At 28.2% G+C, this 13124-nt stretch overlaps 2 protein-coding genes across 2 annotated transcripts in view; one reads left to right on the top strand and one right to left on the bottom strand.

The window, feature by feature from the left end:
• Positions 1-13124, top strand: part of LOC125863338 (cytochrome b6-f complex iron-sulfur subunit, chloroplastic) — a 324107-nt gene that overhangs the window by 27565 nt on the left and 283418 nt on the right. The window lies entirely within an intron of this gene.
• LOC125863352 (MYB-like transcription factor ETC1) lies at positions 6126-7905 on the bottom strand. Its single transcript, XM_049543543.1, has 3 exons — positions 7739-7905; positions 7229-7322; positions 6126-6366 (listed from the first exon to the last, which is right to left on the bottom strand). The coding sequence occupies exons 1-3, from the start codon at positions 7791-7793 to the stop codon at positions 6279-6281; spliced, it is 237 nt and encodes a 78-aa protein (XP_049399500.1). The 5' UTR covers positions 7794-7905; the 3' UTR covers positions 6126-6278.

The following is a 13124-nucleotide window of genomic DNA, read 5'->3' as shown; positions in this document are numbered from 1 at the left end:
AGGTTTTAAGTCGCTGATTGGTGGAGGAATCGTTGTTACCTCGCTCGTTTTCGTCTCCGTTCGCTGCACTTTGGAAGGTAACAACTCCTCTTCTCTCATTTCATTTTTATTTCAGTTAATTTGTTCTCTGTTTGGTGAAGTAGTTGCATATCTATATTTGTTTCTTTCCGTTTGAACTCTCTTAGTGCTATAATGCATGAATTAGGATGATGTAGTAGCTAGTTTTATGGTGCAATGTCCTCATTTCTCACTGTCTGTTGTTGCTTTGGTTTGAGAATGAGAAAACAGTGGAAACTTCATGTATTTTGCTTCACACCCTTACCCCTCAACTGAAGAAAAGTGTTCTTGTGTGTTTATTTTGAGTAGTATTTTAGCTAGATTAACTAATTTCTTGAAATCGTGATTGTTTCTTTTGTTAAAATTTCCCTTAGAATTGTATCTAAGTGTTAAGGTATGTCTTTTCTTTTTTCAGAATGTGAAATTATTGTTTAAAATAGTAATATGGGTTTGTGTATAATGAGACAACCTTAACCTCTATGTTTTAATTTGTTACTATCGAAATGTCCTGAAAGCTCTCATTTAAATTCATTGTTCGGAAATCTGATGCTATTTTGAGGATTATGTCATCAGTGATCTAGTTAATCCAAGCATGGCTTTAGGTTCTTATTTTAATATCTTATCCAATTAGGCATATTTGTGAGTGCTGAGTAGACTTAAAAAATTATGGCATTGATGTTTCTTATTGTGAAGGTTCCTTGTTAATACTAGTTTGAATTCGCGCAGTAGATATATCTATCCTCTGTTTTCAATCAACTTGAGTGGTATATATCTCTTTGGATTTAAACTCATGACAGGATGCTTGTAACTCTACCATTTTAATGTGACGATTTAACTAAGATTACTCTTATTTTCCAAAAAAAAAAAATAGCCCTCTCCATCTTTGTCCAAAGTCTAAAAATATCCTTCTGATTTTTAACTTGTTGTGTAACTTAGTTATTTACTTGAACGTTAATATTCAACAGTGATATGAACATTGTTTTGTATTATGCCATTGTTTAACATATTTGCTTATGTTGCCTAGTTTAGTTATTTAAATGTAGTTATTTTCTTCCTTTGCCTATAATGAGTTAATTGGCTATTGTCTTCAATTTTGATCATTTGATATGACAAACCGGCAACCTTAAGTCTCCATAGATAAAGCTAGTTTCGTATTGTATGAGGTGATGTTAGCTCTTTAATGTATCTTTGGATTGCATCAATTATTGCTTATAAAATTTAGTCATATATACATATATGTGGGCATGTGCTTTGGAAGTTCCATGTGGCTTGATTTTCATTACCTTAGTATAAATTTTATTACCTCCTATTTTGTGTTGAATTTAGTGACCTTTTGGTCTTAATTTCGTCTAACAGTGACTTTAGTAATATTTGCATCTCAAAAAATATTTAAGCCACTTTCATCTTAATTTTAAGTTACGTCTTAATTGTTCCCTTAATTTGTACACTAATTTGTATACTCGCTTTTCGTTGCATATGAAACTCCATTCAAGTTCACTTTGGACTCCACTCTTGCATATCCTTGAGTCGTTTCGAGTCGTCCTCATATATTCGGTGAAAAAGAAGCTGAAACAGGCCCTGGAAGTCCAAAAAGCAGGTTGTATACACGTTATATACATTCAATATACGCTATATGCAGTTGTATACACTTATATACAGGTCAAAAACGCAAAAATACAGGGCTAAGGTGAAATATAGGTGTTCGGAAGCAAGAGATACATGAAAAGAGCCTATGCATATGCTGTCATACACTGATACACACCAGTTGTATACAAAAAGGGGAATCGGGTTAAGCCCAATAGTAGCAGCGAATTTGGCCCAAAAGGGCCCAAATTCAATTTCTCCCTTACTCTTTAATTATTTAATTGTGATTATTTATTGTTTGTTGTTTAACTCTAACTTTATAATTCTTAATTAACTTAATTAGATTCCCCAAAAGATGAGTTATTTTTTGTTATGTTGGTTTACTTTTTTTTTTTTGTGTGTTCATTTATTTTACTAATAAGATCGTATATCATTAATTGAATTAAAACTCTTTGTTCTTAAAAAGAAGCGTTACTTAATGTTTTTCACTTAACACATTTTTAGTTCGTAAAAAAAAATATATATTCTTCAAGTTAAGGTTTCTCCCAAATAAACTTTAAAAAGCCCTTTTTCAATTAATTAAAAAAATAATAATGCTTACTTAGTCATTTTCTCAAAAAGCTTGGTCAATTAATTCAAAATGATATTCCTGATTTAATTTATTAAATTGTTTTAAATTATTATTTCAAAATGAATTAAATAAATTCTAATTAATCTAATTTTATTAATATTTCAATCACTTGTATTTCGAGTCAAATGTATCATTTTGGATCCCTTCCTCTAAAAAAAATAAAATAAAATGAAATAAAATGCGTCATTTATTTAATTATTTTCTTAATCAAATATATTATAAGTTATTATTTTTTATGTTAAATTATTATTTTTTCTAAAAATAGTCAAATATATTTTAGTCAAGTCACAGGTCAACCGCATGTTAGCGGGCACTTCGAATGCTTAAACCCTTCTCGAAGTGTAAATTGAACCCCAAACCCTTTTTGGTATTTTCAAATGATTTTTTCTGTTTAAATCTTTGAAAATTATAAGTTTTCTTGATTTCTTTAAAAAATTAAGTGGCGACTCTTTTCTAAGTATTTTTTTAAAATTGTTTTATACTTAGAACATTTCAAAAAGTGATTTTTCTAAAGATAGGAAAATTACGGCACAATAGAGGTTCGGTTGGGGTGTAAGGAGTACCCGTATTCTATCCCCTTAGCTTGTGTTTAGAGGTTTACTTGCTGAGTACCGTGTGGTTTGGTACTCACCCCTTGCTACTACATTTTTTTTTGTAGGTTACTATCCCGGACCTTTGTGATATTTTCTCTTCTCCTTGTCTGAGGCTTCTTGTGGAGGTTTGTGAGGTAGTTGCTTGTCATTTCAGCGGATCTTCTTACTCCTATTTATGATCTTGTTCTATTCTAGAAATAAGGTCATTTGAGACTTGTGTTTTTCTTTTGAATCAATTGTAATACTTTAGAGGCTTGTACACGTGACAACCAAATTTTGGGGGTATTTTTGAGTTGATTATAAAATTTTCGCATTTTATTGTAATGGTTGAGTTTTAGGCTGACTTGTCTTGGTTGGATAAGACGAGTGCCATCACTTCTATTTTTGGATCGTGACAAAATTAGTACTAGATTTATCTCTAAAATTCAAAAATAAGAAGATGATGTATGTATATTTAGTCAAATATATATTGTATATGGATTAATAGCCTAAATATAGAATAAATATGAGAAGAGACATTTTGGATCACCATTGTTTGAGTTCACTTTCGCTTACGCGCTCATAATGTTTTGAAATTATAATAACAATTAGTTGACTGACTTTCTAAGAACAAGAACGATAATTATATTTTTTCACGTTATAAAAAACATTTTTCTTCGTTAAAGTTAATTAGTACGTAGAAGTTTCAAAAACATTACTCACTATTTAATTGTAACCATTACTTATTTACATTAAAAGTATATTAATTATATTTAACAACCCCAATATATATAATCTATTCTTTAAAAGTATATTTATTTATTTCTTCTTCTATTGTTTTTTTTTACTTTGGAAAATAGTATATTTATATTTTAAAATCATTATAAATTACAAGAGGTTCTTTTACTTCTAAAGAAGATGATTACATGTAAGAAAAAATCATGTTTTTTTCCTATGGAACCAAATTATACATCTATAAATTTATAGGAAGGTATAATATAATTATCTTATATTCTTTTTTTATGTAAGAAAGAAACTCTTAAAAATTATTTAAAATTTCAACTAAAATTATTAAATATACATAAAAATACCTTTTTTATATGTATAATATCTCTTCTATTCAAATAATATTTAGTAAATTATTTGTGTTTTTGATGACTGCGCGAAGCGTGGAAGAATTCACTAGTATTGTATAATTTACATAAATCTCATAGTGTTAAGAGCTAATTACATTATTTTCCAACTTTTTGTCAAATTACAAAAATCCCTAAAAATGTATGAATTTTGGATACAACACTAGACTTTCGGATTTACATCACTGGACATCCGGATACATAGGTGAGGGATGTATCATAGAGGGGATAAGACATCCAGATACATCACTGTACTCCGGATACATAGGTGAGAGATGTATCAAAGAGGGGAGGGATGTATCAGAGAGGGGATAGGGATGTATCAGAGAGAGGAGAGTGATGTATTCAAGAGGGGATTTTTAATTTTTTTTAAATGATAGGAAATTTTAGAGATTATGAGTGTATTTAGGTAATTTTTCCATAATTATTTGCCGAAAAATGAATGATGGATACTATTTCTACCAAATTGAACTATTTTGGGCTTACATTAATATAGCCTGTATATCTAAGTCAATGAGGGCCGCCCTAATCTTTTGTAAATAATATCAAAACTTTTAAAACAAAATAAAAAAGTAACTAATTTATTCACAATTAAATAATAAAAATTCATGTATTATAACACACGTCGTGAATTTGATTTTATGAACATCATATACAAATAAACCTTTTTGAAGATATCATTGAATATTAAGATACTATTTACTACTCTTTCTTTTTCTCCTGTTTTTTTTAGTTCACTGCAGATAAAATATAATTTATTTATAATTAAATAAAATTATTTTATACAATGAAATAATTTATGATCACACAAATGTCGAAAGATTATTTTAGACTATAATTTTTATTTTTAAAAATCCCTTCTTTCTTAAATTTTATATCGATTCTAATGGAGATATACATAAATTAAGACCGATAATACAACACGTCCACCGTCCATAGGTTAATTATATTCAAAATAGTAGTGCGTTGACTTATTTACAACTATATATTATACACTATATATATCTAAATATTGCACGACCTATATATTGTTTTGCATAGTTTTGAGAATTGAGAAGATGGCAATTACATCTAAAATGGCTATAGTTCTTATTGTACTCATGGCCGTGTTCCTCCTCTCCAATACCGTGATGGGACAGCGGCGTAGCAAGGGTGGTGGTGGAGGAGGTGGTGGTTCTGGGAGCAACAACCTTTCGTCTTCCAATTATGGGCTCTTTTGTCTCCTTATATCTTCATTATCTTATATCGTCTTTCTCTACTCACCCTATTGAGAGGATACAGTCTGACACGCACATGAGGGGTCATATTGAAGACATATTCAAATTATTGAAAATGTGTTTATTTGACAAATTTAGTTAATTTATGATTGCAATTTTGATTTCGATCTTTGCTTGGTTTTGAATTTTAATTTTCCTATTCATGTAAATGTTGTATATCATTGTTTGAATGTTTGATTCTATGAAAACAAGTTTGTTTAAGTACTTAATTTTCTTGTTTTCCCCCTCCCATTTTGATTATACTTTGTCATATATGTTGAAAAAGTATTACTATTTTTTTTTGTTAGTTGATGCAAGGCACCAAGTGACAAATTCTATTAGGTATACCTAACACTAAATATCATTAAAACGAAAAATGATAGCAAATTATTATATTTTCAATATTTCTATGTTGAGTTGGTTGAAATTATATATAAACCCTATTTTAGGATTATTTTTGTTTAATTCAGTCCGTTAAATAAATAAGGAAAAAATGTCTGAAATATATTCGAACTTTGACCGAAATTGTTGTAAAGAACTTTGGAAAAGACCTTTTACCCTCATGCACTATTTAATAGTGTATTTTAAAGGTATATATATGTGCCCACGTGGACATCATAAATATTTCATCATTATAAATAGTAACGTGTTCACGTGGGCACATATATACCTTTAAAATATATTATTAAATAGTTCAGGGGGTAAAAGGTCCTCCATAAAGTTTGGTATCGTAGCATCAATTTCGGCCAAAGTTGGAGTATTTTCAGACCCTTTTCCCAATAAATAACAAAGATAAATATGCATCATTTGTTAGACGTCAAGAGTATATATGCAACATTTGTTACCCGACGAAGGTATATATACACTAATATTTTTAATGAGAAATATATCTGCTCTAAATCACAGTATATTTATTCCAATCCAATGTTCACTTCTTCTTTTTTTCATATTGTTCTACAAAACCATCTCAAATAAATAATAAGGAAGGAAGTGATGATAAATATTTTCTGCTTATGTAGCTCTATATATAGCAAGAAGAAAATATTTATTGGCTGGTGGAATTTCTTGAGTTCCAATACTTCTCAATTTCTTCTGCAGTTCTCCCTGGAATTCTTCCAGCAATTAATGACCACCTAATCAAATAACATTATTTATTGATTAAAAATGACACTTAAATAGAATGTATTAAAATGATTTTAAAAAGGTTAACTAGTAAAACTATTTTTCTTATTTATGATTTCTTAAGAGACATAAAGGAGAAAGTGGACAAGTAAAATAAAATTGTGGAAGTAATATTTAATCATTGCACCAGTGTTTAAATCAAATCGATGTAACTTATCGAACAATTTTTTTCCCCACTTGATGGATGGTACTCACATTGGAGCCCAACTAAATTTGAATTCGTGTCAGAAAGTCCAAGAAATAAGGCGCTCCCTAACAAAAGCGACTCTTTAACCAGGGTACTCAAACTCAAGACCTTTAGTTAAAGTACTTATCGAAGTAATACTTACTCTTAATTGTTACTTTAGTTCAAGAAAATTGTCCCAATGATCAGAATAACTATCACTTTAGAAATTCAAAATTAAAATTGACAATCATTTTCCATTATATTCTTAATACTAAAGAAATAAAAACAATATTTAAGAGGAAAAATCATTCTATCTTTATTAAATAAGAGTAACTTAATAAATTATATCTTATATTTACTATTTATATTAATGAGAAGGTAAAAAATTAAAACACAGTTAAAACAAGACGGATAGAGTACCAACAAAGATTGTGATGGAGTGATAAATATTTTTCATCTTTAATCAGATATCTCAAGTTCGAGTTCACCAAATTAAAAAAAAAGACAGACAAATAGAGTATGCATAATCTAAATATAGAAAATGTTAATTATTTTTTTCAAAATAACAGCTAGCCAGACAAGAAAAATGTACAGATTAAGATATAGGAATTTAAATAATATAAAAAGATTATACACTGATGAATTACCTCTCACCAACCAAGTTGAACATTTTAGTAATAAGGATTTCCTCATCTTGGGAAAATTCAAGCTTCGAGCTCTCTTCCTTTTTGGCCTCAAATGCTAATTAAACACATCATTGGAAACAATAACATGAGATTATTCCTTCCGGATATTTAGTAGCGGAGTTAGAATTTTTATTAAGAGAATTTAAAATATAATGAAGTAAACAAACGTAAAGTCGAGGGAGATTCAGCCTCTATTATAAATACACAAAAAATAATTTCAATCATATATAAATAGTGTATTTTATTTTTTGCCGGATGCGGTTCCTACCTTGCTACGCCCGTAGTGAGTATTAATACTTTGAGTCTTTCTTGATAAATTTTAATTTTATCTTATAAAAGAATATATTACAATGAGATTGTATCTAAAACTATATTATTATCAAATATGAAGTAATACCACAAATTTATCATAATACATGAGTGACATAATAGAACGGTAAAAATTTACATATTTGAAAATTACGAACTTACAAGGGGAGTCTATGAAGGCATTATTTGATGTGCTTGAACTATCCAAATCAGCCATTAGAGATGAAAATAATTTGGCAAATATTTAAAAACAGTAGCGATGAAGAGCTAAAGAAGAATAGCTAGAACCAAACTATATATAGAGGAAAATTGTACACTAGAAGAAGATAGCATAGTTAGTTTGGTACGAGGGATAAAAGATAATAATATTGAATAAGATGCAATATGATTTCATCCAACACTTCTTAAGGGATATTCTTTCCATTTCTATTTATATATCATCATTTTAGATTTCACTTCCCTTAAGAAACTAGGTAAGTTTACCACTGTACCCGTATGTATGTGGTGATCTATTGAAGTCAAGTTTACGATAAATAAACATAAATTAATTTATTTTGATTAATTATTAAATTGAACAGTGAACGTGAATTAATCATTTATTTTTCCTATGTTGGTCAAATTCATATTTTCAAGATACTAATAACTCTCAAGGGTAAAATAGAAAGAATAATGTTATTTATATATTGATTTTGTAAAATGACAAGTATTAAAGAACACCTATTTTTAGTAAGGACGACATATAATAAATATGAACGAAATGAGTATTAGTTAGTCTAATGATTATTTATTATCTCGATCATTACATTATAACGATAAAATAAATTATATATATATATATAGTAGGATAACTATTCTCATGAAATACCTTTATCTAGTCCATTCCCGATACCAAGTAAGCCTTGAAGAGCGCCCATCTACCAAACAACCCCTAACCGATCGTTTAGTCTATTTGTCTGATCTTCGTACCAAACAACTCCTTGGAGATTGACAAAAAAATCTAAAGGACAAATAACCCTCGTGGCCATGATTTTTGATACTAATTAAAAAAAACAAGACTGGGGGATTGAAGGAAAAGGCCAAATTAACAAGAATGGTAGTTGTCATGTGGTCCAATAAGGGGGGGTAGTTGGGAAGTTGTTTTTCACCAATACAACTTTTTGTAGTAGGTATTGTCTAGAAGTTTCTCTATCAATTAATTAGCACTCAAAATTATTAGGAAAAAACTAAGGTAAAAATTTATTGAGTATTTTACAAAAATATTTCTTTTGGGAAAAGGTTGGATTTGTCCCTGTAATTATATAAAAACTAGAGGAACTAATTTTTTTTCTTTATAAATTTGATTGTGGCCTGAGATATGAGAAAAAAGCGAAAATTCTACTGAGACTTAATTCATTATGTGATCAATAGGGTTAATTTGGGGTATGGCTTGGGTCGGGTCGGGTTTTATTGCCATGTGGGTTGAAAAATGAAAAAGAAAAAGTATATTTTGACTAAATATAATATCATGCCATATTTTGTTAGCCAAATATTAATAGTGACTTTTGAAGAGATATAGCCGAAATTAGTGACCTTGTTACCAAAAACAAAATGAGTTTGTTATACAATTAGCAATAGTGGGGTGATCTTCTGAATTATTATCTTCATATTTAACGTCCAATCAATTAAAATGAATATTTAGTCCCTCTAAATAGAAAATATATTATATTTAGATTATTTTTAAAAGTAAATTACCCTCAGAATTTAGATAGTGAATGACAATATAATTTTAACATAAAATAGGAGTAACGAAATAGCTAAATAGTTAATAAACTTGATTTTCTTTTGAATATTTATAAACAAAGGGATCAAAGGTGCACATCTTAGGTAATTAAAGATATTAGAAGACAAGAGTGAAAATTATACTAGATATAGATTATATTTTATATAAATAGATGTTGTGTTTCTTTAACTTCATTGTACATTTTTTTTTATATATTTTAAATTTGTTTAGTGAAAATCTTGATTCTGACCTTACGAGAGATATGATACAATCTCGAGAAAACAAAATTTATCATGGCTATATCGAGTTTCACGGAAGCTTTCTAATTTTGTATCAACAATTGTGTGGAAGAATGGGTCTCATTCCGAAAAATTAAAGAGCAACTTTCACATATAGCAAACACAAAATTTATATTTGTATGCTATAACAAAATTTGCATAATTGCGCTCCATAGCAAACATATATATGTATAATTCGCTATACATATACAAAAAAAACAATTGTATAATTCGCTATACATATACAAAAAAACACAATTGTATAATTCGCTATACATATACAAAGAAGGCAATTATATAATTCGCTATACATATACAAAAGAAAGTAGTTGTATACAAAAGATCAATTGTATAATCTGTGTATGTATAAAACGAGAAAGAGAGAAAGGCAAAAGAAAATTGAGCAGGGAAATATTTGTATTGTATAATTATAAGTGTATAGGATGAAGATATATGTATTTGCATGTGTATATCCAATTTTCTCTCACTTTATACAAACAGAAGCACAATTTATGCATTTCGTTTCTGTTTGTATAAGCAAGAGAGGCAAGGATGGCGAGCGAGATTTGGGAGAGTGGGGAGCGAGATCTGGGAGAGGGGAACGAAAATATATGTATATATACAATTTCCTCTCGCTTTATACAAACACAAACACATTTTATACATTTGTGTTTGTATAAAAGCGAGAGAGGCGAGCGAGATTCCATCAGGGAGAGTGGCGAAAATAGCAATAGTTTGTTATAGGGTACAATTAAATCAAAGTATATTTATAGCATTTAATTTGAATTAATAATTTGCTATTATATACAATTTTCCCAAAATTAAAATCGAATAGTTAAACATCAAGCCAAAAAATCGAGATTCAAAATTGTCTATTTGCTAAATTCTTCCCAATGGCTGCTAAATTGAAAAACATCTAAATAGACTGGACTTCATGTAGAAGTCAGGCCCAAAGGTTTAGTTGCTCCAGTTGAGTCCAAAACGAATCCAAGTCGAGTTATTCGGCGTCGCAAGGAGACCTGGATCATCCTACATTCGAAAAATATGCTAGTAACATTTCTTGAATCACAAAAATAATTCAATGAGAAAAATTTAAAAACAAACGAAATTGTACTCACAATCTTAAAAATTAAAGTATTTTGTGATTGCGTTCTTTGGGACAAATTTATATCATAAGACAAAACGTCTTTGTCTAATGGTCATTATTAATAAAATAAAATCTTCAATGTGAATAAGTACAAACAGGGGGGGCTAGTTCTTACCTTACCAATCCTAATGAGATAAATTTATTGCAACCACAAACAAATGAAGTATGGGGTCATTTGGTAAAGTGTATAAAAAATAATGCTAATAGAGTGTATTATTTATTAATGTTTATATTAGTTTTGCTTGCATTGAGTATATCTAGATTATTTCTTATGCATTGTTTGTTTTGGTGTATATAAATTGCATGCATTGCATCAAAAAAATTATTTACAAAAATATCCTTCACAATTATGGTGAAAAGGATGTAAAAAAGATTTTGAGGGGTAATTGGATTTTTAACCATACTAATGCATGCATTAATTTTCTTGTATAGCTAATACCTAGAAATCCATCATATTAGTAATACACACATTAATATGCAATAAAATATATAATTAATATTTGTATAGCTATGCATAGCAGAAAAGAGTATACCGAATAAAATATTACTAATATACAAAATTAATGCATGCGTTATTTTTCCTAATACACTCTACCAAACGACTCCTAGTATTCTCATAATAAAGTACTCAACCTGTTTAATTTGTTTTTCCATGTGTGAATTAATTAATAGTGATAAGCAGAGTCCAACAGCAAGTTGGTTTTGTGAGTCAATCAATACAATTTTATATATATATAATATGTGTTCCATATAATCTTATAAGTGGAGTTTAAGAAGGATAAAAAGATACAGGTCATAACTTTATTTTCGGATTTAAGAAGAATAAAATATACACAAATTCTAACCTTATCTTAAAAGGTAAAGAAACTATTTTCGGCTCTTAATTAAAAAAAAGAGACATATTTCAGATTCCTAATGAAAAGAAGGTCAACTCTACAAAACTTAAAATTCGATTGGCTGAACATTAATTAACTGCTTAAGTTTATAAAACATGCATGATACATATTTCTTTCTAATATATATATATATATATATATATATATATATATATATATATATTTAAAAAATGGACTCTTTTTAATTTATATATATTACTACCAAATTCACCAAAATAATATATATTTTGTCACTATTCCAAAAAAAGGGCGTGAAAAAAGAATTTTATTTTTCTAGTGCCGACACACATATATAAAAGTGATAGAATTAATCTATAGAAACATGATGGCAGCATTATTTATTAACTCATTTATTTTGATCCATCTAATTCAGTTAATGAAATTTTTTTTATCAAAATATTTTTAAATATACCTTTTTATGTTTGATATGTTATTTTTTTTAGTCATAATAAAAAAACATGTTTTATAAAGTAATTAAACAAATTATAAAAAATTAATTAAAAAATCTTAATTTTATAAAAATAGAATGGACTGAGTTATGATCTATATGTTTAGTCCATTTTGATCTAACTCATCTCAGCTAAAATAACATGTGATTAAGTCAATAACTTGTCAATTTATTAACTTGGTTAATCTTTTTCATTTCAAGAGTGACTAAAACAGATCAACTTCACAACATTAGCATACATTACTAAAAATAAATATTAGTGACAAACAAATTTTATAACTAAACAACAAAATCATTTGTTAATCTTATTTGATATCAAATTAGTGATGGTTTATCAAAAAAAGTCATATTAGCAATGAGAAATTTAATTAGCAACGAATTAGGTCGTAGCTAGTTCTAAATTTAACTTTTAGTAATTAGGAGCGGAGAAATAATAATAATTATAATAAGTTCGACAAAATTAAGTAATTTTGACTTAAACTTTTAATTTAATTTGTGTTAAAATTTATTTAACATGTATATACAATTACCTATCCAAAGCTCAGTAAGCAAAACAAATCATGATTCAAAATTCATAACTTAAATTTTTTACTTCTTATCAACATCAAATTGTTTAAAAATTAATTACATCTATATTTCATAGAAAGCTTAGTCCTCTTATGTTTTTATTGAGGGTTGTTTGGCAGTCCATTTTGCATGTATTAAAAACAATTACATTAAAAATTGCTTTGCATGGGAGGTGCTAACTGCCAAATATTAAACTCAATTTTAATTTAGGATGTGCTTGGTATGAATTAAAAAATATTTTCTAATTTTCCATGTTTGATTAGTTAATATTGTTACGAGTTCACTGTCTCTCCCCATCCACCCAACGACCTCAACCCCCTGTATACCTTGATCGCACTACAACAAATTAAAAGAAATATTTATTGGCAATAGATTTTTCTTTTAGCAATAATAATTATTTGCCGCAAAAATATTAGCGACAATTGAGTTAATCCAGTTGCATCCAGAGTGGAG

Source organism: Solanum stenotomum, chromosome 4 (assembly GCF_019186545.1).
Source record: "Solanum stenotomum isolate F172 chromosome 4, ASM1918654v1, whole genome shotgun sequence".
Classification (NCBI taxonomy): domain Eukaryota; kingdom Viridiplantae; phylum Streptophyta; class Magnoliopsida; order Solanales; family Solanaceae; genus Solanum; species Solanum stenotomum.
This window is presented reverse-complemented; position numbering and strand designations above follow the sequence as displayed.